Genomic DNA, 25606 nt, shown 5'->3' with positions numbered 1-25606 from the left:
TGTTTACTGTATGTATAGTTGGGAATTGAGGATATTAACTTTTCAGTCTACAAGGGATGCCATTCAGGAGGCTACTGTGTAAATACCTGGAAAAGGAATTCACTACAGGTGTTACTATGTGACGACAACAGCAGAGAATTTAAACTGTGTACGTTCTTGTAAACGCCTAGCTCTGTATCAGAAATCCTGTTCCTGGTAAACGTCCCCATAAAAAAGGTGTATGAAAATAATGTCTCTAAATTATAAATAAATGGAGTTTTATCTCTGAACACGGTGATGATACATGAGTATCAGCAGAATTAAACAAGTAGCCAATACCACAGCATTATCTGAACATAAAGCAAGCTCAGGAGAAACCCTTTTATTCTGCATTGCATCAGTCCAGAGGACGCAGCTGGACACAGGACTACAGAATAGGTGGTGTCCAGGCACAACTAGTAAAGTACTGTCTGCATATATAAATAAAAACAAGGTCCATATTTCTTTATCATACATGTCTTGTCCATGAGAGGGAACGAGGAAGGAGAAATGACAAACAGAACTCTGATATGGCACACAGTTAGGACACAGAGACGTCTGATTTCAAAGCTAATCCAACTGAAAATGAGGGTGAGGTGACAAAGAAAAGACACGCCCCATTCCTAAGAACATTTCATTAACTTCCCTGAAATACTCTTCCATAACACAAGTATTCAATAGAATTTGTTACAAGCGCAAAAGTATGATTAAAAAAGTTAAAAGCCTGCCGTCTCCACTCTATAGATCACTGCTTTGTATAATTAAGTTGTGAGGACGAATTTATCATTAACATGAGCTGAACAACAAAAACAAAAACTCTCCATGACAACGACAGAAGAGGGTGGGTCGTCTTTCTGCAGTGACCTCCATCCCAACGTTCCTCTTTCCATGAATGTTTTCCTTCCTTATCGTCTCTCTATCTGCCCACTGTGGTCATGCCTCCAAAAGGTGTCTCTGCCGCCCTCTCCCTGGGTCAGGGTCTCAGGGTCAGTCCTCAGTGGTCAGGGCCTCCACAGCCTCCAGAAGGTGCAGGGCCAAACTGTATTGTGCGTGGTTCTCTGGGAGGATTTCAATCAGACGGCCGACCAGCCTGCTGGTGTGGGGCAGGGGGACCAGGGGGCACCGCAGCTCACTGGGGTCCTGCAGCACACAAGACATTTACATACATTACAATGTTAAACAGGCTGCTAGACCTTTTTAGTGCAAAACTGTAAAGCTTCCAATAAGGAGATACCAATATTTATTCAACAAAAGTGAGACCAAACTGCAAAGTGCTTTCCATAAAAAAAGATGTTTCCATCACTCTAAATTTACCGCTTGTCTCCCTTTCCTCTCTTTTTTAGCGCAATTGTTACTCCTATATTAGGGTTTATTGTCAGACACGGTCCAAATTATAGTCTAATTGGATCAGATAGAGCCTGGTTTTACTGGCAAGTGTATTAGGTTTGTGTGTCGAATAGTCTAATACCCCTGTGGATATGAATGGATCAGAGTGTTCTCAGTATAAGCTCTGAGTACATGGTGCATCATAATCACAGAGAGAGAAAATCTTTTAGGAAATTAGTAGCCTATGTAAGAAATTGAGGCTAATAAATTAGTAATTTTGGAATTTCATTCATAGATATTACATTGGTTCCAATATTATTATCTTGTCTATTATCACCAAGTTGGCAACTTTTTTTAACAGTTGTTCCAAGGGGTGAAAATAGGGCTTGTGTGAGTGCGCTACCAGGTGAGCTAATGGGTGCCCCAAACAAATTATTTATGGAATAGATTTCTATATTATTATTATATTAAAAGTGCATCATGCTGGTGTTGATGCTCTCTCTGTTTGGGTCGACAGTATTTTGGACCGGGTCTAATTATCCTGTCTGACTGTGCTGTGTCCCCCTCGGATCGGATCTCTTTTGATTTTATTTGATAGTTGATTTGTGGTTCAGGCTGCTTCTCAATGCTGGAAGTCAATGGCTGAACTAATGAAAGATGCTGGGTATATACATTCCCCTCCAGAAGTATTGGAACAGTAAGGCCAATTCCTTTGTTTTTGTTGTTCACTGAAGACATTTGGGTTTAAGATCAAAAGATGAGTATGAGACAAGTTTCAGCTTTTATTTCCTGGTATTCACAGCTTGGCAAAACTTAGAGACAAAGACTTAGACTAGTCATGCAGAGCTATTTAATATTTGGACAATCAACCTAAAAGGCAACACCTGGGCTACAAGAAACATCTGTCAGTCACATGTTCCAATAGTTTTGCTCACTTGAAAAATGGGTGGGTTCAAACAAAGGGTGATATGTCCTGAGTTGTTTAACACATCTAGATGTAAATACCAGGAAATAAAAGCTGAAATTCTGAACTCTTGTCTCATACTCATCTTTTGATCTTAAACCCAAATGTCTTCAGTGAACAACAAAAACAAAGGAATTTGCCTTACTGTTCCAATACTTTTGAAGGGGACTGTAAATGCACTTATGGAAAAGAGCATCTAGCCTCTAAGAACCTGTGACTGACATGTCTTCAGTGTATAAGATAGCATTGTTCTGGTGTCTCACCATAGCCTTGAGCCATGTGCAGAGGGTCGGGGGCAGGCGGGCCAGCAGCTCCATGGCAGCCTGGGTCTGGCTCTGGCTGTGGAGCAGGGAGTAGCTCAGTCTCTGGCCAGTCAGCACCAGCAGCTGGGAACCCAGCACATCCTTGTCTTCCACCTCTAACATCACCTGGAGGGTAAGATGCAGAACCACACACTTGAAATGAAAAGTCAGAGCAGAATATTGGAATGTTTGGCTTATCATTCACTGTGGTCTGCATAAATATTTAACAAAAGTACTAATCACCCCACTTTTAGCTTGTCTGACACAAAGACAACCACATTTGCCTTACCTCTTCAGCCCGGAGGTCCAGGCCCTGGTTGTAGAGCTCGCAGACGAGGTGCCGTCTAAGGATGTCGGGATTGACCTGCAGCAGGGAGCCCAGCTCCAGACACAGTGAGGGCCACCAGTCAGCCTTGGGGCCACTTGAGGGTAGGGGGGGGGGCCTGGTGCCAGATGCCGAGCTGTGAGGATCATCTATAGCCAGCACCCAGCTGGTCAGCACACGGAGCAGGAACTGAGACACAGTAGGAATGTAGGAAACACAGATGAGACAACGGGTGCGGAGTGAGAAGAGTGCTGAGACAACAAAAACCATTTGTTTCAAGATCTTAATTTCCAACTGACAGATAGATGCAAGTCCACCTCACCTCTTGTCGTAGTGAGACCAGGCCTGGGTCCAAGTCTCCACTGGGCATCAGCTGGATGGTCGTCAGATCCCTGAAGAAAGCATTCTTACCCTGGGACAACACACACAGATGCACAAATAAAGCAAGACTACTAATGTTTAGGTTTTGTAATAACAACAGCTTTAAAAGAGAGCGTAGGATAAATAAGGATAAATAAAGTGTTTAAAATTCTGTTCCTCCTTTTGAAACATCCAAAGCACAATGTCTCCAAACAGACATCGTCATAATACTACAGTATGAAATTACACAGCACAAAGTTCAAATCGGTGCATAATGCAAATAACCATTTTTATAGTAATCTGCGTGTATGCAGTAGTTATTAAATTATATCTTAAGCCTTGTCTTGACTTGACTTTTAACTTTGGTGGATGTAGACAGGCTTACCTTCACAGACGTGTGTGTGTGTGTGTGTGTGTGTGTGTGTGTGTGTGTGTGTGTGTGGGTCCCCACCTTGCTGTCAAACAGGCTGAGTGGTTTGACCTTCAGACTGAAGGTCATAGCAGCATGTAGCAGCGAGGCTAACAGACAGTGGTGTTGCACCAGGGGGTAGTGGACGCCTCTCTGCTCCAGGGCAAGTTCAGCTATGGACGCAGGGCCCTCCGCCCCACACCACGCCTCCTCCACAGACAGCTCTGGAGCGGGAACCTCCTCCACCGCCGCGTCCGCCTGGATGAACAAAAGAACAGAAGAGTTGGTGTGGAGGAAGGGTTGTGTGCTTGTAAAGAACAGGTGGCTCATTCAAATTGTGATCACAACTCACAGTGTAGTTCACAGTTAACACAGTCAAGTGCAGAAAACAACACGTGCACACATTTTAAAGTCCCTATCTAGCTGAAAATGTGTTTTACTAATTGTTACTTCACTTGGATGTTTGAGCTTCACTGTACAGAATATGTGAACATAGGGCTGGGCGATATGGCCCAAAATGCTATCACGATAAAAAAAATGTATTTAATTTGAGACTGATAATTATCATGATGAATGTCAAATCATTCTTTCTTTTAGGTTTAACGGCTGATTTTTGTTCTTGAGTGAAAGTTGAAAAAAACAGATGGTTAATTTTGGTTTTAAACTTTTCTTTATGGTCAGAACAATAACTTGATGCAGTGGATCACTTCACAAATCTGAGGAAGAACATTCAAAACTATTATGAGAAAATCTTTAAATTAAGTTTCCTCAACAAAATAAATTTCTTAATAGAAAAAACAAGCCTAAATTTGTTTGTGATTCAAACTTGTGAATTGTAAATTCAATCAATTTAAATAAAATTTATTGAATAATAGTGATATTGTTATTGAGGAAAATTAGTTCACCATAATTATCATTATTGATTTATTGCACAGCCCTATGTGTACAGAGGTTCACAGGCTGTAAGTTTATCTGTGCCCACCTTAAATCTGAGTGAAACATGTGGATGCGCGAGCAGGAGTTGTGACATCACAGCTAGTTTAAAACCAATCACGGTCCAGTATGCAAATGTGATGGTGTTACAAACCTCCAGTGCAGACACACTGAGGTTGGACTGTTTGCACATTTATAGTTTATAGATTTTTTTTAATAAAGGCGAAGGAGGAAATGTAATTTTAAGAATTATAAAATTATTACCAAGGAGATTGAACTACTTTGTGGAGAAACCATATCAGACACAAATAATTATCGCAAGCAGAGTATTTGTATATTTTAATATACAAATCCAATATGCACCATCAGTAAGCTAGTTAGCAAAAAAAAGCCTTTCAAACAGCCTATAGGTGTGGTTAGTAGCAGTAGTGATAGGCTTCTCCATGCTTTTTAGTGGAATCTTACTTACATAGTGATTTATAAAAGATAAAGGGTAGTGATTTTTAACCAATACTCCAGTCACCTCCATGAGGATCTGCAGCAGCTGGACACAGCAGCCCAGGAAAGATGTCACGGCTTTGTCTCCCATCCCAACATCCTGTGCACATAAACAGCATCCTTCATATGTGCAGCTTAATACTAATTGCAATACTTTACATCTGAAGTAATCTTGTCTAATCTTTACAATTAGGAACAATTAAAATCATCCATCAAAAGTAGTATCATGTATTTAAATTAAAGATGATCTTTTAGAATTTGTAATGAAACACACACTTACCCGTCGACATAAGCGATCTTTGGGCGCTTTCCCCACCTAAGAAAAAGACATGTAAATATCTTATTTACTGCCTCACAGACTCAACAACACCTTCCCTCGGGTACACAGTATACTGTATATGCCTATTATTTACCTTTTCCATGAGGAAGGCTGCTGCTGAGACACGTTTGACAATGAACGTACTCCACATCATTGTAGAAATACCTGAGGATGATTCAAGTCCAATTACACACTCATGTCACTTTTCCAAAGTGGGGACACTGACATCACAACTGCTTAAAAAGGACTTCCGCTGAAGAAATATTTGAGCTGGTATTTTATACATACCTGGAGAAAATTACACCTTTTCCACAATTATAGAAAAATTGGATGGATTAGACATATTTTACTATACAAATACAAGCATGTAAAAACGCCGCTGAGCCCCTTACCTTGCTGGATATGTGGACTGGAAACCAGCTTCAAATGTTCCACAGCCCACCATAAGTATCGGCCCTCCTAGGTAGAGAAGCAGGTGTGAGTACAGATTTAAAAACAAAAGTTGTTATTTGTCATTGTTCCTTGAATTATGAACACCTGCCTTTCCCCTTTGGTGAAACTGGCTTGTTTCAGCCAGTAATGAGAATATTCACAAATGAACAGGCACACAAATCTAGCAGAGACGTGGTCATACCCAAACATGAAAACTAAGCAAAATCAGTAAAAACATTTAATGGTTGTCTTACTTCTTTTAAACTACATTTATCATAAACACAAGAACATATATATATATATATATATACACACTAGTTGATATACAATATGTATATATGAATGTGCACCTCAGGGTCTTTGTTCCACTGCACTACATATTCCCAGCAGCAGTGGGCGAAGAGCAAGTCAGGTGAGAGGGAGTGTGGGAACCGCTGGCACAATGCAACCAACAGCTCTGGAAAACACAGAAGACAGTATTTGACTTAGAGTTGACTTAGGGTTCCATGAAATAGTGCGTGCAGAGGCAGCTATTACATTGCTCACGTAATGCTGTGTGAATCTACACAGGTTATTATAAAATGAGAAGCACAAGGACATAAATAAGTACACATGAATAAAGAAAGTGAAAAAATAAATTATAGGAGGTATATAAAACTAAAGTAAGAATAGAAATAAAAATAGAAACTATACAAGAGCATCTAAAGACAACATTATTATATATATATATATATATATATATATATATAAATAAAATAGTATGGGATATAAGAGAGTATAAGGTGAAATGTACTGTTGCAATATAGTATAGCGTAATATATAGTATAGTACAGATGATTTATGTGTGTCAAAGGCATTTTGTCCACACTTCATTCCAGCTGAAAAATATTTCTTAGTCCTGACCTGCTGCCTGGTCTGTGTTCTCTTGGCTCTTCTCCTCTTGCTCCTTTCTTTCTTCTCTTGCCTTCTGCTCTAGTTTGTCATCTGCCTCTTTGTCTTCGCTCTTTTGGAGGATTTCCTTCAGTCGCTCAGGAGCCAAGTTGTGCCTGAACACCCACTTGGAGACACTGTCGGAAATGCCACCTTTACAGATAGATGCGAAAAGATAACAATACAAATATAAGTGAATCTGTCTTATGTAGCCACAACCGGAATATGAGTACTAAAAGAAAATACAAGAAGGACGTTAACACTTGCAGAACATAAGACATAAATAAAGAACAGAGAGAGGAAGAAAGACAAGCTAATAAAGTAATACTGTCTGACTTAGCTTGTACATCTGCCTCTATGGGTGCTTCTCGATTCTCCTAATTGCATCCACGTTTCCCTCACTTGCGTCTTTTCCTTGCGCCTTAGTCCCACCGACTGGGATGCATGGAGACGCAAAGAAACCATGCGGGGAGAGAAGGAACGAGGAAATATGTTTTTAGATAAATGAGACGTCCTTTCCTCCGAAGCGTCACCTGACATCCGTTTGTGATGACAGCGGCAGCTGATCGCAGCTGTCAATCAGCTCTAACAGCTGGAGAGACTTTTGATGGAGTTAGTGTCTGCAGACGTGCACTGTACTGATACTAAAGGCTTACAGTTATCACTGCAGAGCAGCATGTTTTCTCTCTGCAGCTGTTACCTGTTTAACAAACACCTGCACATGAAGAACTCCCTGATTCAGGCTTTCTTGAAGCATAGGTAGCCTTGGCCTATTTGATGCCCTGAGATGAGAGCGTGTTGTTATACTGTGTCCTGCTCAGAGGCACAGGATCATTTCTACTGGCAGAATGTGTTTATATTATTTATTCATTATCAGCATCTGTATTTAATGATATTGCGATGATTGAATAACCCCGAATATGATCAGTGTCCTTGGATTCATTAGGCTAAATGTTTCAGGGGAAACTAAAATGATGTTACTCAGACTCTGACTTTAGCTCAGATATAGGCTTTCTGTTTACTTCATCCTTTTACACTACTACATACATTTTATTTGCAATTCACTACTTGACTCGTTTACTACGTTTTATTATCGTCTGTTTGGACTAAACGTTAAGGAATGATCAGCCTCTCATGTGACTGAAAGGAAATGACAATAAATGATGTAAAAAGTGTTTCTTGCTGACAGACACACTCTTCAACTCTCTGACTTTAATGGTCTCCATAATAAAAGTTAAGAGGAGGAAACAACAGAAAAGAAGAATCTTTCTAATAAATCAGCTGTTGTTTGAGGTCCATTTTTTGTTCAGACCTACTGGAGTTCAATACCAGAGAGAAGACAGAGTCTTCTCTCTGGTATTGAGATGGCAGACCAGAACAACTTCCAGTTCAAGGATGGATAGTGGGAACGACAAATAAGGGAATTGAGAAGCACCCTATTATCCCTGAGGATATACTTCTTTACAGCCTACCTGTGCCTCCCTCCAGCAGCGTTTTAATGGAGCACTGTGCTGCAGCGCCCCCTGCTGCTCCCTGAGGAGGAGGCACCAACAGCAGAGTCTGCAGCACCAACACATCCTCCAGCTGGTGAACACAGACCACCCACTGTTCCAGCTCCAGGGACACCGCCTCCCACTCTGACTGCAACTGTCACACACAAAAACATCATGAGGCTGAGTGCATAAGTGTAGTATTATGCCTACAAGTACAGTTATATAGTTGTAGTACTGAATATCTTTAAAGTGAAGTATTCTCCTATTTATGCGTCTTTTTTTATTGTATGTCTTGAATCATGATGATAGTTTGCATTCAGCTAGATATTTTATGGTATGTCAAGGGAGTTATTTTAATGAGCCCAAGAAAAACCATCTCTTGCTTCAAAATTACTGTTCTCCATAATTACATTTTTCACAGTACTGGCTGATGACAGCCCTCATGTGATCGTGTGTGCATGCTTCTCTACCTTGCTGTCAGCCCGTCTTGTGATGCTGCACTTAGCAGCGCGGTGAGCAACGAAGGCAGCCAGCAGAGCAGCTGCAGCATTGTGAGACTGGATGCATGTACAGCGAACTTGCTGCCACCAGGGGGAGATAGACTGGGGGTCCCATGACTCCTCAACTGCACCTAACAGAAAGGAAGAACAAGTGGTACCTCTTCTCAGTCTTCTTCTTTCATTTCACCTTCACTGGTTGACAGATGCAAGGAAGTCAGCACACACCGGACACAAACACATACCTGTCATGTTGCTGAGAGCGATGAGTAGTGTGTGTAGGTTTCTAACAGTTTCTTTTGGTTTCTGTAGCAACTCCTTCTCTCTTTGGAGCCACACGCTTAGCAAGAGAGACTGAAAGAAAGAAGTACAGGAACTGTGAAAATGAAATTATTTGAAAAGTGGCAATACTAAACTAAATCCTAAAATATATTCTTGATTCTTTTACATGGATGTGTTTTGGGGGCTATGGGCAGCATGCCCATCCTAATAAATATGAAATAACAAGAACTCTAGACATTTTCATTAATTATCATCATTATTAATTAATCATTTATTAAACCTAACCTAACTTCTAACTTCATTAACAAACCTCATCTTATTATCAATCTGAATGTCAGTCTTTTCCTCCATCTTACCAGTAGCTGCTGTGGACTGATGCCAGCCTGCTGCAGTGTGTCACAGACTTTATGAAGGGGGCTTTTTCCACACAGACAACCCCAAAACATAAAATTCCCTGCAAAGGATGCACAAGAGCAAAGTCCTCAGTCTGGAGTGATGTGGTGTGTGTCTATGTCAGACTTCATTGAGATTTCTGTTTATTAAAGGTTATTTTACAGTTCTGTTATCCTCCACAACTCCCCTTGTGGATTGTGTAAATCCTACATGTGCTATTTTTTTATTTTTTTTATTTTTTTTTACACATGCACATTTGATTGATACACACATACCACATGTGTCTGAGATAAAATGCATCATTGTGCATTAGAAAAACTAGCACTTCCCCACAGTGACATGTTTTCACTGAATATATTTGTTGTGGAATAGTCTTGTGATCCATAGAGATCAGTAGTTGTGTAGTCTGCGACAAAATTGTCTATTTAGGAGCAGCAGAGCAACTCAGATTTTGGAACTCTCATAAACTCCACTTGACTTTGGTTTGAGAAACACAGCAATAACATTCCACACTTGTGTGAGACACTACTGGCATCTCACTGTATACTCATTATACTTACTAGGTATCAGTATTAACAAATGCTACAGACAAACTTTTGATTGTGTCACGGTATCTACATCTAATGTGCATACATATGTTGCCATACCTAGCTGATTCCAATCAGTTTCTGATCCGCGGATCACCCTCAACTCCCTGTCCTCGGTGCACTCGATCTGGGAGAGAAAGACCTGGGCCGGCAGGGGTGAGTCAGGGGAGTCCTGGGCGAAGGAAACACTGGGTCTCGAGGTGAGCTGGGCATAGCGTTGCAAGGTGGGGCCAACACGGGACAATTCATCCTCTATGCCTTCAAGGGAGTCCTGTTGGGTGGAGAGAACCTTTGAGTTTATTTCGTAGAGTTATGAGGAAGCAAGCAGCAACACTGGCTTAATTGGTACCACAAACATTAAAATAGCCCATGTTATAATATGCAGTATTGCAGCTGGAAAATGTTTACATGAGTACCATTAACAAGCTTTGTGTGTGTGTGTGTCCTCACATCTTTAGAGCAGGCCTCTATGTCTGCAGCAGAATGCAGTCGCTGAATGTCAGTGTAGAGCTGAAGCAGTTTCAGCTGTGAAGAGCAGAGCTGGAGTAATGCTGTATCCACTTCATCAGGATCTGCAATGCAGACACACACAACCATAAATAAAGAGAGAAAGAACATTGATATGCGATATGTATATGTACACATACGTAACATTTCACATTTACAGCACTTTACATTTAAGGCAATTAGCTGAGAAAATGAAACCAGTTCTTGACACTAGATATATAATTATTATATTATATTTTGGGATTCCAAAATCAGAAAAATATGTTTTCTTCTTAATAATAAACTGATACTTTACCTTGTTGTTTCAGAGTGTCATACAAGGCGCATGTGACGTTAGTAAGACATGAGACGGGGGCATTCTTATTTGACAACAGAGACTCCAAAGCCTAAAGTGAAGTGCAAACACTGCAGTTAGAAATGTGACTGTTACTGCTGAGGACAATATGCCCCTCTATTAGTGTGTGAGGCCATTTGTACTGTATCATCGGTTACCTGCTTCTTAATGGCAGGGTGCTTGATATCCAGCAGCACACTTTTGGCTTCGCTCTCCAAAATATCTGAAATGAAAAGATGATTAAAAGAACAAATATAAACACAGATTCAAATCTGTTTCACCTCGTACACTTATATCTACAAGTCCATTCAGCTCTCACTCTTGTATCTCTTACCAGGCTCCACCGCTCTGCTCCTTAGTATAGTAGTTAGTCTCTTTAACAGGTGCATATCTTTGGCTCGCTCGCTCTTCTTGTCACTGAAATGAACGGAATCACAGGATAAAATTTGCGCTTGAAGGTGAATTTTATTTAAGAATATGAAGACTTTTGAAGTTGTGGTTGAAAACATTGACTGAGAAAGTAAAAGACTACGGTCCAATTCCCAAAAATTCCCTTCACATTCTTAAGCAAGATCTTAATAATCTCTATAATCCAGAGTCTAAAATGTAAAAAAAGAAGGAAGAACAGCAAAGTAGAAAAACCTCAAATTCACCAATTGTGTTGCACCAGCAGCTATTACATCAGCCAAATCACTAATTCATCACATGTACCTGTAAACTATCATTGCTGTAATATCTCAGTAATCATTATTAAACATCAGAGGGACGATCAATGATTAATTTACAGAGCTCACATTGAAACAGACTTTACAAAGCCCTTCACAATTCAGGATGAAAAAGAAAATATTACCATCAGCTGTCTCTTGAAAACCGTGTGTATGCACATTCTTTTATAAATACCAGTTTATGTGTGGGAAAAGACCCAAGCCTGGATTTTATGTTTACACATCTTTTATATATCTGGCTCCTGAAGTCTTGAGAGGCAACCAGCAGAGGCTCTAGGAAGTTACTGTTGATGGCCAAGAAATAGTCCGGAACATACCTACCCAATGTTTTTACACCTGGTTTTTGAGTGAGCTTTGGAGGATCTAAATTATTCCTTTAACAAACAGCTGATCAGTATCTCTGAGGTCAATGAATGCGTGTGTTTTTTCTTAGTCTGTGTACCCACCTGAGGGCCAGGTGAAAGGGGATGTTCACTGTCCTCAGTGCTCCTGTGATGGGATCTAGCAGACACACCTGCTGGGTGTGGAACTGCCAGCCCTGACTGGTCACACTGTTCACTCCCATCAGACGGTAGCCAGCATACAGTAACCTGGAAGTGCATGCAAACAATATTTTACATTTACATTTTAATTTATTGTGTGCTATTCCCCAGTTTGTCTATCCTTGATTTTCTGAATGTACAGTGTATGCTTCTGTGCTGTGCTAAATATGAAGATGCACAACTGCTGCTTTTTTTTTAGATGGTTCTAAGGATAAAAAATTGATCTTGTGAGTGCATTGTTTATACCGGCAGTGTTTTCCCACAGTGAAGGCTCCAACTCGAGGCCCCTGCTGCATCCCCCACACCTCCAGGATTCCCCTGCGCGGGGCGTAGATGACCAGGAACAGAGCATGGCGTCTGGGGAGGGACACAGAAGGGGAGAACTCCCGATCACCTCGCTCCTCTGGAACCTGCAGCCAACCCAGTTGAGCATCTCGGTAACCTGCAGTTAAAGTAATGAGTAGTTACATTTACATTACAGGGACACAGTAAACAACTTTTAAGCTAAATGCATGACTGAGCATCACAACTGATTTTAAAGAAGAAACAGAGGCTATGAATTTTTGATAGACAGCATGTAAGGGTTCAATGTTTTGTACTCTTAAATACTTCAGACATATTTCATTGTTAGCACAATATCATTTATGTATTTAAGTCTTGGCATGTGAATCTCAGTTCCCTCAGTCCTTCAGTTCTGACAAGAGACAAGAGAAAAGGAATCTGCAAGAGGGATATAAAGGCTCTACCTTCTTAGCATAGATCTGTGCTTAACCTCAGTTCTTTTCTCTCTATATTCTCCTCACCTTTCCACATGCGAATGGAAATGCCCCTGGCCAAGTCCAGCAGTGTGACTCGACCAAAGTCATCGGTGACCCCAGCCAGTGTGTTGCAGGGGGACAGACAGATGGTCTCGCCATGGCGACGAGAGTCTGGGAGACCAAATCTGGATGAGAGCGGAAAGACATCAATAAGCTTCATATTTCCAATATCAAAGGGGCACAATTGGGGATAGCTGCATTTGTGTTGAGATATCAGGATTGGTACCTGATCCCCAAGGGCGTGGCAGGCTCCACTTTGGGCTTATGTTTCTGAACAGCCTCCTCTTCATTCTTGTTCTTGTTCCAACCTAACCATCCACTGAGAGGAAAACAGCACGAGAGTGGTGAAATGATGAAAAATAGACACAGAGAAAGTGAGCAAGAGACAAGTAAGATGATGAATCCATGTAAGGAGAGAAATTAAGAGCATCTACAGTATCAAAAAGGGCAATAAAGGAGAGGAAGCGACTCACATACACTTCAGATACACTAAATAGAGAGTGAAAGGAGACTCAAGGGAAGATGAAAGCAAATGACCCCGCCCTTATGGATTAAGCTTGCATTGAGCAGAGAACAGGCTATAAGTATTGACTGAGCTACTTTGTGCTGTTACAGCAGTAGATGATTGTCAACACTGCAGCACCCAGGATTCATTTATTCAAGTGTGTGCTTGTCTGACAGTTAAATGTGCACACTGGACAACCCTATTTGTCTTGCAAATGCACAACAACAGATGGTTATTAGTTTCATCCCGCTCCACTGCTATTCACTTTACCTGGTTTCTTTGACTATTGTTTGTCTTAATTGCTGTATGTTTCATTTAATTAAAATGATTATGAATTAATTAATGAAGATAATGATACATAAATAAAAGCTTGATTTTACACACACACACACACACACACACACACACACACACACACACACCTGGCAGCACTGAAGAGGGCTGAGGTCAGTTTACTGGCCACAGCCAGAGCCACGTGAGAGAGGAGAGGCTGGGAGCTTCCCTAAGACAGAGAGACACAACAAACAGCTGAATTTACTCCCCAAAATGCACTGTCCCTCGCACGTCATTTGCACCACTTGTGTAGGTACTTAACACTTAGTATTTAACATAAATGTACCATTATATTGTTTGTGTACAGTAATTCTTATATGGAAATTAAGTGACTTGCTCCATCTCTCTCACTCACTCACCTCTACAGCATAGTAAAAGCCTGTGTATGGCCCACCTCCCACAGTGACATACTGGCTCATGGCAGGAGGGCTGCCCTTGACTGATGCATTAAACCCCCCCAGGATAGATGCATTCTTCATCTGGTCAAACACACAGAGCGTCATGATGCCTAACAGCAGGAGAGATGGAGAAAGAACAGGGATGTGGGAAAAGAAATGCTCTGAACGTCATTCATTTCATTCGATTTTAATTTAATTTAAAGAATTTTGTCAGTAAGTCATCTGTGCAATAAAAATGTGAGAAAAATTTTAGAATCACTTTAACCCTCTGATGTAGTAATAAATCAAAAGGTGGGAAGAGCCAGTCACATGAACAAAAACCTCTTACCCACACTACTGTGGTCCACAATGGTGTCCATGTCCTGCAGACCCCACTTCTTATAGGCCAGGGGAGGAGGCTGGATCACATCACTACCGGCTGCAGCCGCTGTTCGGAAAAGGCAGTTGATGTTGTAATGGGACTGGGATTTCATCATCAATTGCCTTTAGTTAGTAGGCATGCCTCATATTTATCAACATTTAAATCTGGGGCACTGTGCTTTGTAGTAACAGGGAATGCTTTAGGCCACCAAGCACATTCATGAGTACTAGATGCTCTGAGAAACCCTGCTGAAGCTTGGCTACTAGACACTGGATAAGGGTGTATGTGTGTGGCAGTGGTAGCTGTGTGTATGTCTCCTCAGTACCTGAATGCCTTACTGTAAACACTATCCACCCAGCCAGCAAGTGAAGAACACATCTCTAGTTATCACACTGCAATATTCTATGTAACATTGAACACAACCCCACGCCTCTCATCCTACAATATAAACACACAAGCACGTGCACATACTCTCAGTTGGATGAACACACACAATTGCACACACAGTCACAAAACCAGCAGTACCTCTTGCCACCTGGTTTCTGCAGGCACGCAGAGACTGAAAGAGGCTGAAGCCATCAATGGTGACCAGAGCAGCAGGGTAGAGGATGCTTAACTCTTCATGCTGTTATAGGATATAATCAATAACAAATTAGTGAGATACGTTCATGGTTACGATAAGTTCAAGAATGAATTTTCACACTCAGACAGTTGTGTTGTTCAACATTTTGGGAAACAGACTTAATATCTTTTGTTTCAGAAGCCATATTAAAAGACTGATACCACTCTTGTGTCTGTATGGTTAATATGAAGCTACAACCAGCAGGCGGTTAGCTTAGCTGACAATAAAGATAAGGGGAAACGGCCTGGCTTTGTAAAAATCAACATATCAACATGTTATATCTTTATTTAGTCGGTACAAAAAGAAACACACATTTTACAGAGGGTTATGTGTCTGACCCAGAGAACTGACTTCTGGGAGTCCTGTCGTCACCGGGATGTTGCTAGGCAACCTGCGGAGACTGTGCTAAGGTAACCAGCTGCTGGAGTTGGTTTCTGTATTTACTGTGCAGATATGAGCGTGGTATCGATCTTCTCATCTAGTCTTGGCAAGAAAGCCAAAAAGTGTATTTTCCAAAATGTCCAACTATTCATTTCAATTTGAACATAATTCCCATGCACAGTTCTGCTTGGAGCATTTTATGTGTGCAAATACCTGCTCAGTTACTCCAGGATGACGAGGGATCTCATATGTGCGACACTTGAGCCTCAACACAGGGTCCTCATGCAGCAGCTGGGCCAAGAGAAGAACCCCGTTCTGAAGAGAAAGAGTTACATTTAATCCTGCCTACTTTGTACTGAATAGTTTCATTTCCTTTTTTGACCGATTATCTGAAAAAGTAAATTGTTGCAAAGACTTCAAACGCACTGTGCTACACAAAAAAGGAGAGAGAAGATTGTGCTTTAGATTGACGATATAGTGTACCTCTGTGTAGAAGCGGACATAGCCAGAAGTGAAACCCACTACTACACATGTCCAGTCAGGCCGTCCTGTGGAGCTCCTGCGCACACACACAAACATATACTGCAAAAACAGCTAATATGATGTGTATACAAACACACAAGTAGTTTGCACATCCACAGACATCTCCTCTATTTCAAGGTAATTCTTACCTCTTCTGGCTTGCCAGTGGTACACAGATAGAACTGCTCACACATTCTCTGTAGTGAGAAAACATACACAAAGAAGATTGTAGTGTGTGTGACTGCATTCACTTTACAGCGCTCTCTCTCAAGAACTCTGTTCTGTCCCTTTTCACTGTGACGCTTCTTTGTCCTTGTAGTTTTCTTGCCTTTGTCTTCCAATATAGTGCCATTTTCCTTAATCACTTGTCCTTAAATATAATGCTAACCCGTCATCAGCACTTACCCTTCGTCAGTGCTGAGGGTTCCAGTCCAAGACACAGCCAGGGTCATCTCCTCTCTGCCGCTGCCATCTGAACGCCACTTAGCTGTAAGAATCAACAAACATTAACAGCAATATATAACTCCCCTGTGTACGTAAGAGTGTGCGTGTGTGTGTGTTTGAATATCAGACCTGAGAGAAAGACAGCCTTGTGTTCACGGGCCACTACTAGGAGGTCTGAGCAGGGTGACAGGGACACCACACAGTCCTGCAGCCAGGTTCCATTCTGCCCTGTGGTCTCCTCCTCCTCCACCTGTAGGGCAAAATAGGAAAGTCAGTGGGACCCCAAAGAACACCCCAGGTTAGTTATGGAAATGCCATTTGCAGCCTTTCTTAAATCTCCCCCCTCTCTAATTTGAAATGTATAATTCCCCTATACTCCAGCTAATCCTTCCCCCTGACCCTGGCCTGTACATGCCTTGAGCCTCTGATGCAGCCACTTCTTTTAACCTACCTGCTACCCTGTCCAAATCTCCTCCATGGAGGTGGCCCAACAAAAAAAAAAGAGTCAATAATGCAGCAACCAGCTTCCCTCTAGTGAACACAACCAAACCAGAGTTACAGCTGCCTGGAAATGAAGGCCTCTGTGGTCGATTTAGCTGGAATTCAAACACTGAATTCAATTACTTCCAGTGGTTTGGGACAATTGGGAAACATTTGTATAATATAAGCAGCAAGTAAGAAAATGTAATTAATTTATCCTGTTTTGTTGTGATGCCAAAGATATATGTTGCTGAATATCATAGGGAGAAATGACAAAGTGAGAAGGGAAATTGAAATATAATATATAATATGTAATATAAGGACAGACCGTTGTAGCAGAAGTGGCTTCCTCCTCCTTGTTGTCACCATTATCCCATGCTGACTCCCACTCAGAGGTTTCCCAAGAAAGCTCATTTTCTGTTAGGAAAAAACAGAACAGGGAAATTCAATTACAATTGCTTTTATCATGCTAAGAAAGCAGCGTACTCAGAGGTTAGGACTTCCTAAGTGGTTGATCTCCCTATGCTCATTTATTGGTTTCCTACAGAACAAATCATTACATGAAGTCAATAATTGGGAAATTCTAGGCTAAAGGTGGGTTCACACCAGCCTTGTTTAGTCTGGTTGAACCTAACCCTGGAACGTTTACCCCCTCGGTGTGGTGTGAACGCTGGACTCGAACTCTGGTGCGAACCAAACAACCGTTCTCTGGTCCACCACGAAGGGGTGACCTTCGGACCGCTGTCAAGTGAACTCTAGAGCGGTTCATTTCTTGTGTGAACATCATTTGAACCAATAACAGGAAGTGTACTATAAAGGGTACGTGCATGCCATTACAGAACCCATTTACGCTCACTGAGTGGCAGAAAGACAAGCAGCAGTGTTAGCTTGAATCAGCTAAAACACAAACAACACATCTAAAACGGGAAAGAGCTGCATCACTGGTTCTTTGGTAAGCAGTAAGGATCACTGTTGAGTCCAACTGCCTTTAATTTGAGCAAATTAAACGCAGCCATGGTAACAGATGTTTTGCCACTCAGTCCGGCGTGTTACGGAAGGGGAAGTGACATCAACGTGTCATTACACTGGTTAACAACATCTTCTACTCCTGTTTTGGTGACTTTGCTACCAAAATGTCAACTAGCAGGGGACACACCTCACAACGGAGTGAGATGCCTCCTTAATATTTGGGCTGAGGAGAATGTTAGAGAAGCGGCATAAGAACACTGAGGTATTCAAAATATTAGAGCGATAAAATGAAGGAGACTAGCAAACTGTTGAGCAGTGTTACTAAACTGTGTCATCATTACATCAAAGTACTATAGCATGTAAGTATTTGAAGTGGTTTTCTTCTTGACCCTGTGACTGTATGACCAATAATCAAACACCATTTCCACCACATGGCTTTTGTTTACAATTCCTATACAGATTTGAGTTTGCCTTTGTGAAGGCAAACAGGACCAGTTGGAAAATTTAAACAATGCATCGTCCCCACATTCGTTAGGTTCAGGAACTAGACCTTTAGGTGTGAAATGCCCTACATCTTTAGTTTCATCAGGCCAGGCACCTACAGATGGGTTCTTCACATTTCTAGTAGCCAAAACACAGCCAAGTTGACTGGTCTACAAATATTAACTGAACATTTACATTTACTCGCTTTTATCCAAAGCGACTTACATTTGAGGAATAACATAAAAGCATCAACAGAGCATCAAATACAGATCTACAACTGACAATACATACTAGTAAGAGCAGCAATAAATACTAGTAAGAGCTCACAGTACATATCACATCAATGGGGTAGATACCTAGGGAAGGAATCAAATCAAAACAAAAAGTGCAATCAATACAAGATAATTGTAAAGGGATAGAAGAAGAAGTGCATGTTAGAGGTTAGGAGTTAGAGGTGTTATAAGAGGAAGTGTTCTCAGAAGAGATGAGTTTTCAAGAGCTTCTTGAAGTCAGAGAGGGACTCTCCTGCTCTGATGGCGTGTGGTAGCTCGTTCCACCATCGTGGTGTCACAGATGAGAACAGGGACTGGGATTGCTTTGTGTGATGGGACGGCAGAGCCAGGCGGCGTTCGTTGTAGGAGCGTAGCGTCCAAGAAGGAACGTAAGTTTGTATTATGGAGTTTAGGTAGATGGGTGCAGACCCAGTAGTCACTCTGTATGCAAGCATTAGTGACTTGAATCTGATTCTGGAGGTCACGGGGAGCCAGTGGAGGTCACTGAGTAATGGAGTGACATGAGTCCTTTTGGGCTGATCAAAAACCAAACATGCTGCTGCGTTCTGAACCATTTGTAAGGGTTTCACCGCACAAGCTGGGAGACCTGCTAAGAGGGCACTGCAATAGTCGAGGCGAGAGATAACCATGGCCTGTACCAGAAGCTGGGTGGCGTACTGAGTGAGGTAGGGCCTGATTTTCCTTATGTTGTATAGAGAAAAGTGGCATGACCGAGAGACAGCAGCAACATGGTCTGAAAAGGACAGCTGGTTATCAATCATGACACCCAAGTTTCTCACCACCCTGGTTGGAGTGATGAACACAGACACACTAATGTCAATCTATCAAACCATGAAAAACAAAACGAGTGAGGAAGGACTGATGAAGGATCTGCTACAGGGAGCTAACCTAAACTAAAAATATTCACAAGTAGGTGGACGACAAAGTGACAGAATAAGTAGTAAAATTGTTGCCATGGACATTTACAATGCATTACGGTTGGTGCAGTGTGTGTGTGTGTGTGGGGGGGGGGTCATTTCGCCTCAAAGACTGAGGTGATGACACGTTATGTATGTTTAAAAGCATCAACATGACAAGATGAACTGAGGTAACTGAAAAGCACAAGGGCCCTTTCTGTGTGGATTCGAGTGTATCTGTTCCCTTTTGCTGAGCACCCTGCATTGATGCGTTCAGGTGCCTCATGTGGGATGACTCATAGCACGAAGGGCAGGCAGATTTCTCCTCCTCCCCTTTCAGTGCCCTGCTGGTACTGTGGAGCACATTATAAAGCTCTGTCCATCATTCACTTCACAGAGCCTTACTATCAAATTACTCAATTACAGCTCAGTAAGCAGGAGTTTATTTTGTACCGCACGCAAGAATACATTACGCGAAAAAGACCTGCTATGCGTGTGGAGGGCGGTTAACTTAACGTTACTTGATGTCGTTCAAGATTCTTTAGTGTAACGTTTGCTTACGTTAGTACCTGACAAACAGAACTTTCCCCCCCGAGTGAAACAACCTTTAACCACCTTGCTAGCGTGATTTAGCTATATGGTTAGTCCTTGAGTTACATAGTTAATTAGTGTGTTAATGTGCCTAGCTAACGTTAGTTAACTGGACTGCTGTGACTTTAGTGAACATTTAACGTTAACCAACGTGCTGGAACTTCGCCTTCTGCTGACGTGCATCTGCCTCGCCTATTTAGCATTGGCATGTGAACGTTACCTGTTTGATTCTTCTCCTCCACTGGCTTGGTTTTCTGGCTCTGGAACAAGTAGTCCCTGACCGTTTTGAGCTCTTGGAGCCGACAAAACTCCAATAAGCTGCAGGACATCTCTCTCCCGTCCCGTCAGGACTCAACTAGATAGCAGGGAATCAGCCAATTCACTGTTAGCCTGCTTGCTAACAGTCCAGTTGTGGAAGACCAACGTAGCCTAAGTTAGCAGTTTGAGTCCGTTTGCTAGTCCTGCTATTGTGTTAACTTTATGACAGCCTGCTCACAAAGACAGTATTTCCTAGTTGCTTTCAACGGTCCCCTAAAGACATATTAATACGAGTGTGGTACTCTTATTTTCCCCAACATTTGCAGTTCCCACCCTAGTCCTGATGTGTTTGTTGACATGCCGTTAGCATAATAACACTGCTGTGCTTCCGGGTAAGAGTTGAAATGTTCAAAATAAAAGCAGAGTAAGACGCATTTGTTTACGAATTAGAATTCACAGATGACAATAAAAGAGACATTTTCAGTCAGTATATAAATAAAAAATTTGAAACCTACAATATGATGTATTGTTATTAGAAGTGTATTGGTGTGTTTTTTTTTTCACCAGAGGGCAGTAGAGGAACATTTTTCAGGTGGCCTCTTTCTCCTCCCAGCTATAGCATGTTTCTATCAAAACTCCAAATACAGTGGCACAAAACTTTGGGCTGTATTTATATAACTGAATATTGTATATATATATAGGCCTATTGATTGCTGCTTTGTGAAGATTTGCAGAAAATTTTTAACTTTTATTCTTTGTGGTTATCAAGGGTATACTGCAGTGAGTGCAGTGTGTTGATGTAGAAGAAGCTTTTTTTTTTTTAACAACTGAGCCATTACTATGCACTCAAACAATTACACTATAAAGGTCTGGACAGCTCAGAAAGAAGGTTACATAATGAACCTGAAAATCTGAATTGGTCGGCACGGTGGTGTAGTGGTTAGCACTGTCGCCTCACAGCAAGAAGGTCGTGGGTCAAACCCTGGTTGCCCCGGCCTTTCTGTGTGGAGTTTGCATGGTGTCTGCGTGGTTTCGCTCCGGCTTCTTCCCACTGTCCAAAGACATGCGGCCTAGATTGATTGGTGACCCTAAATTGTCCTTGGGTGTGAGCGTGAGTGGCGACCATTAGTGTAAATGTTCCCAAGGCCAAAACATTCAGTTCTTTCAAAGCCATTTGTGACTCTTGGACTCTCTTGACCCCACATATTAGTGGAGTCTTGTGAGGTCAGACGTCATGGATACTACTTTCTTTCCTCTGTGTACATACTGTGATGCCTGTGGTCAACATGGCCAGCTGTTATTGGCATTGTTCAACACTGCTCAGCGTCTTTCTTTCCCATCCTCTCCTACAGTCTTTAAAAAGCAATGGGCATTTTGCCAGTGTACTTCCTGCATCTTCACTAACAATCCCACCTTGCCCTCTCACACACACAAACTTACGCTATAGTGCATGCGCACACAGACACACAAATACAAACTCACCTCTCGGGGTGCCCAAAAGTTTCCGGTCCGGAAGGCCGGACACAGAAACTCAGGAAACAATTGGGTGTCAGAAAGGTCCTCGGACCCGTCTCAGTCACGTTTCCCCACCCTGTGCCATTGCTTATGTTACGTTTGATGTTTTACAATCCACAGAAACAACTCTCCATCTGGTTCCTCCTCTTCCTTTGTTGTCAAGGATGTGAGCTGGCATCATTCTGTCCCAGGATGGAGGTGTTGTTGATACACACAAAGAGAGATGTCATTGATTTATTCAGACACACTGAGTGTCTCCTTGAGACCATGAGCACCTTGAGGTTTGTTTTGTGTTGCTTGTTTTTGATAGCTATTCAAAGAAACAACTTGTACCACATGACTGTGGAGTGGAATTTTTATTGACACATAAGACACAATGACAACTTCTATTGAGTGATTTGGTTGCTGTATGTTCTGATTTTAAGTGTGTTTGCCAACCAGTCTTGAACTCTGCCTTGCCGTAATCTCTTTACAAGTACACACTACATCTGGGAAATACAAACTTTGAAGGAAGTAGTGCGGTGTGAAAGACGGAGGCCACCACGCTGGCAGGATTCAGAACTCTTGCATAATCTGACTCTCCAAATAGCGAACAGACACATGTCGATGCAGTGTGAAAACCCTACAGGTTACTCGGAGTGCAATATTAGGCTTCTTGTCTTGAACTTATGGAAGGAAAAGATTAGATGTCTGAGCGTGAAAAATTTAGTATCATATAAAAGAACATTTGAAAAAACATCATAGACGTTTTGACTGTTCTCTCAAAGACAATGTGTTGTTAGCTTTGGCCCATGGTGGATGGCTGTGTTATGTCATTCAACTTATCTGTGTAAAACTTCCGCTCATTGCACCTGCTTTTTACATCTAGTGGAAACCATAGTCCCTTTGCATTTCTACATATAAACACTGTTGATTTATCCCACTATTTTATATAAATAATTATTATATATATAAATAATACATTATAATACATATAAACCATACGACCTACTTCTTTGTAATCTTATGGATAGCTTTGAGACAGTAATATATGTCCAAAGGTCAAACAGTCATGTGGTAACTCTTTTATGACAAATAAAATCTGTTCCCTGAACTCTGCAATAGACATTTCTAGGTGCTCAATTAAAATGTTTAGCCAGTTTATGTATATGCTAAATTATACTGTAAAGTTGTCAGTGTTTAGTGAGGTTTTGATGCAAGTTTCCAGAAGAGCAAACATCTCCTGATCTCTTATCCTCATCTAATCTCGCTCTTAAAAAACCCCCACCCATACAAAATCATGACTGCGGACGTTGTGGTAAAGTGTGTAAAGTTTAAGTGCTATGAAACAGAAGACACAAGACACTCTGATCCTCCCTTACCTGCGGTTACTGCAAAATGAGCATGAGGACATTCACAACCATGAAACAAAATATATACTGTAGCACCCTTTTTCAAGTAATCAACAGACAACACTGGCTCTGAATCATCCCTTTGAGTCCCCTCTGAGACTATTTAAAGAGCAAATGGTAATTTTCACTGCCCCAGGGCATTTCCTAAATTGCAATTTTGATGTTAAGTTGGACATTCATACAGTGACGCGTTTTTGATGATGAGACAAGCCTTACATACCCCCTTGTCCACACTTGAACTGTGACGTTTGGCACATAGTGAATGTCTAGCACCTCCTGTTAAGTCATCTAATCCTTGCTGGACAAGCGTATTATAACATTTTTCTCACATTGCTGACAATATGATTGCTTAAAGTTTACAGTGATTTTTTGTTTAACTTTCTGTGGTTGCGCAGTTAGTTTAAATGACATTTTGTGGTATATTCAGGATTTCCAAGGAACATCATGTCACCCATGGTTAAATTTAAATTGTAAGTAAGTAAAGCTTCAATAATACCCCCAAAATGTGTGGAATATTTTGTTCAGCTTGTGAGATCTGTCACTGTGATTAAAGACCCTGAAAATCTATTTACTTTAGTTATGTGGTCCTACGCACACACAAATTTAGATGTCAAAGTTTGTCTGACAGGATGTGTACAGTTGGTTTTTAAGAGCTTTTGCACTGAAAACAGCTGCAGCCTAAAAAACTGAGAGCAGTGAAAGTGAACCAGAAAATTAATTTGGGGCTGAACAGCTAAACAATGAGTTGAAACTCAATAGAAAGCTCCATAAACCCAGGTGGGGAGGGGGGGCTGCAGAGTCAGGTGATAATTCTCTGTAGGTTAGGATAATTGAACAAAAATGGCTACAGTATCCATAGTAATTTGTCTGTAACCACACTTCGGAGTGAGGAACCTGAAGTCATAAAATAGGCGTGATTTATGTTGTGCCTGGAATCCCACAGGAACAGGAGACATTCTGGTTTCCACCAGGCTCAGCACATTTTCAGAGTGACACATTGAGTTTGGTTCAGTAACCATCATCAGTTAGGTTAACAAATATATTTATTAGTTATTTATAAAGGTGAAGGTTCTCCAACACCACCCATTCTAGTCAAACATTGATGGTAGAAATGCCAATGACAACCGACTGTTATGCACACGCTAATCTAATGTCAGATAAGAAGATATCAGATGACAGATAAGGATTTGTCTACAGCCTGAGTCGTTGGCTCCACACTTATTGAAATTCACGCGTATTCCAATCATTAACTGATGCTCTAACATAAACTGTTGAGGTGACTTTCAAACCAGTACTGATAATGTAGCTGCAGGAAATCACCCTGTGAGTTTAGAATATTACTCATTATTTGGTTATCAGCATTGTTATAATGGCCAGCCATGCATACCAGCGTTCTGCTCCTTTAGCAGTGTGTAATTTCATAAGAATATCTGCAAGAGTCTAGGCAGATAACATCTTTGGGTTAAAGTGTTATAATTATGGCACCCTTGCATTCTCAAATACATTTTGAATGTAGATGTTCCTGAAAGTACAATTCAATAATACAGGCTGGACTGTGCACAAGATCCAAGAACACATATTTAATACTCTTAAAAAATAAGCACATTTTACTGATGTCTGCCAATTGCAAAAGAAAAAAAATGCTGCCTATTTCAAAGGACTGATGTATTGTCATTCTTACTTTTTTGCACTTCATGGTTGCTATGGGCATGCTCAAGACAACCAACTTCATACATTTGGCTGCATAAAGCAAGGAAATACCACACAATGTGATCTGTTCCAATATTAATTCAGGTTCATCAACTATTTACATGTAAGACTAAAAAACACATAAGTAAAAGTACAAAGCTGACTTTTCAAGGTTGTTAAAGCGCTACTTCAGCTCCATAAACAAGAAAAACTTCTTTTAAAAAGACTGCCAAAATACCTTGACTTTTAGTCTCTAGGGTGGGTCAAACTCTACACTCACACTTGCTCTTATATTTCCCATATCACAACTCAGTAGCGACTTTCATTACTTTAAATGCTAAGATGCCCACAATGACAATGGTAACAGTGGAGGCAAATAGGGATATCATTAATTTAGTATGGTCAAGTATTAGACAAATTGAAATTTTGGCCCAATGATGATGCTAAAGTAAAGGTCAGGGGATCACCAATGTCAATAGGA

The 25606-nt window shown here is 41.2% G+C and overlaps 1 protein-coding gene across 1 annotated transcript; it reads right to left on the bottom strand.

The window, feature by feature from the left end:
• Positions 1–346: 346 nt before the first annotated feature.
• Positions 347–20902, bottom strand: rab3gap2 (RAB3 GTPase activating protein subunit 2 (non-catalytic)). The gene is made up of 35 exons (XM_046062036.1): positions 20493–20902; positions 17369–17457; positions 16690–16810; positions 16522–16603; positions 16266–16313; positions 16078–16153; positions 15808–15909; positions 15117–15216; positions 14559–14657; positions 14192–14340; positions 13922–14001; positions 13221–13313; positions 12980–13119; positions 12423–12618; positions 12081–12224; positions 11244–11326; positions 11068–11132; positions 10871–10961; positions 10519–10640; positions 10129–10339; positions 9445–9542; positions 9052–9160; positions 8780–8940; positions 8289–8463; positions 6790–6969; positions 6237–6343; positions 5847–5913; positions 5549–5619; positions 5416–5451; positions 5161–5235; positions 3747–3962; positions 3258–3347; positions 2900–3124; positions 2572–2736; positions 347–1158 (listed from the first exon to the last, which is right to left on the bottom strand). Exons 1-35 carry the CDS (start codon positions 20599–20601, stop codon positions 1006–1008), a joined length of 4128 nt encoding a protein of 1375 aa, XP_045917992.1. The 5' UTR covers positions 20602–20902; the 3' UTR covers positions 347–1005.
• Between the last annotated feature and the right edge of the window lie 4704 nt (positions 20903–25606).

The sequence above is a fragment of the Micropterus dolomieu genome, linkage group LG11, assembly GCF_021292245.1.
Source record: "Micropterus dolomieu isolate WLL.071019.BEF.003 ecotype Adirondacks linkage group LG11, ASM2129224v1, whole genome shotgun sequence".
Taxonomy (NCBI): Eukaryota; Metazoa; Chordata; class Actinopteri; order Centrarchiformes; family Centrarchidae; genus Micropterus; species Micropterus dolomieu.
Note: the sequence above shows the minus strand (reverse complement) of the source record. Positions and strands in the feature narration are given on the sequence as shown.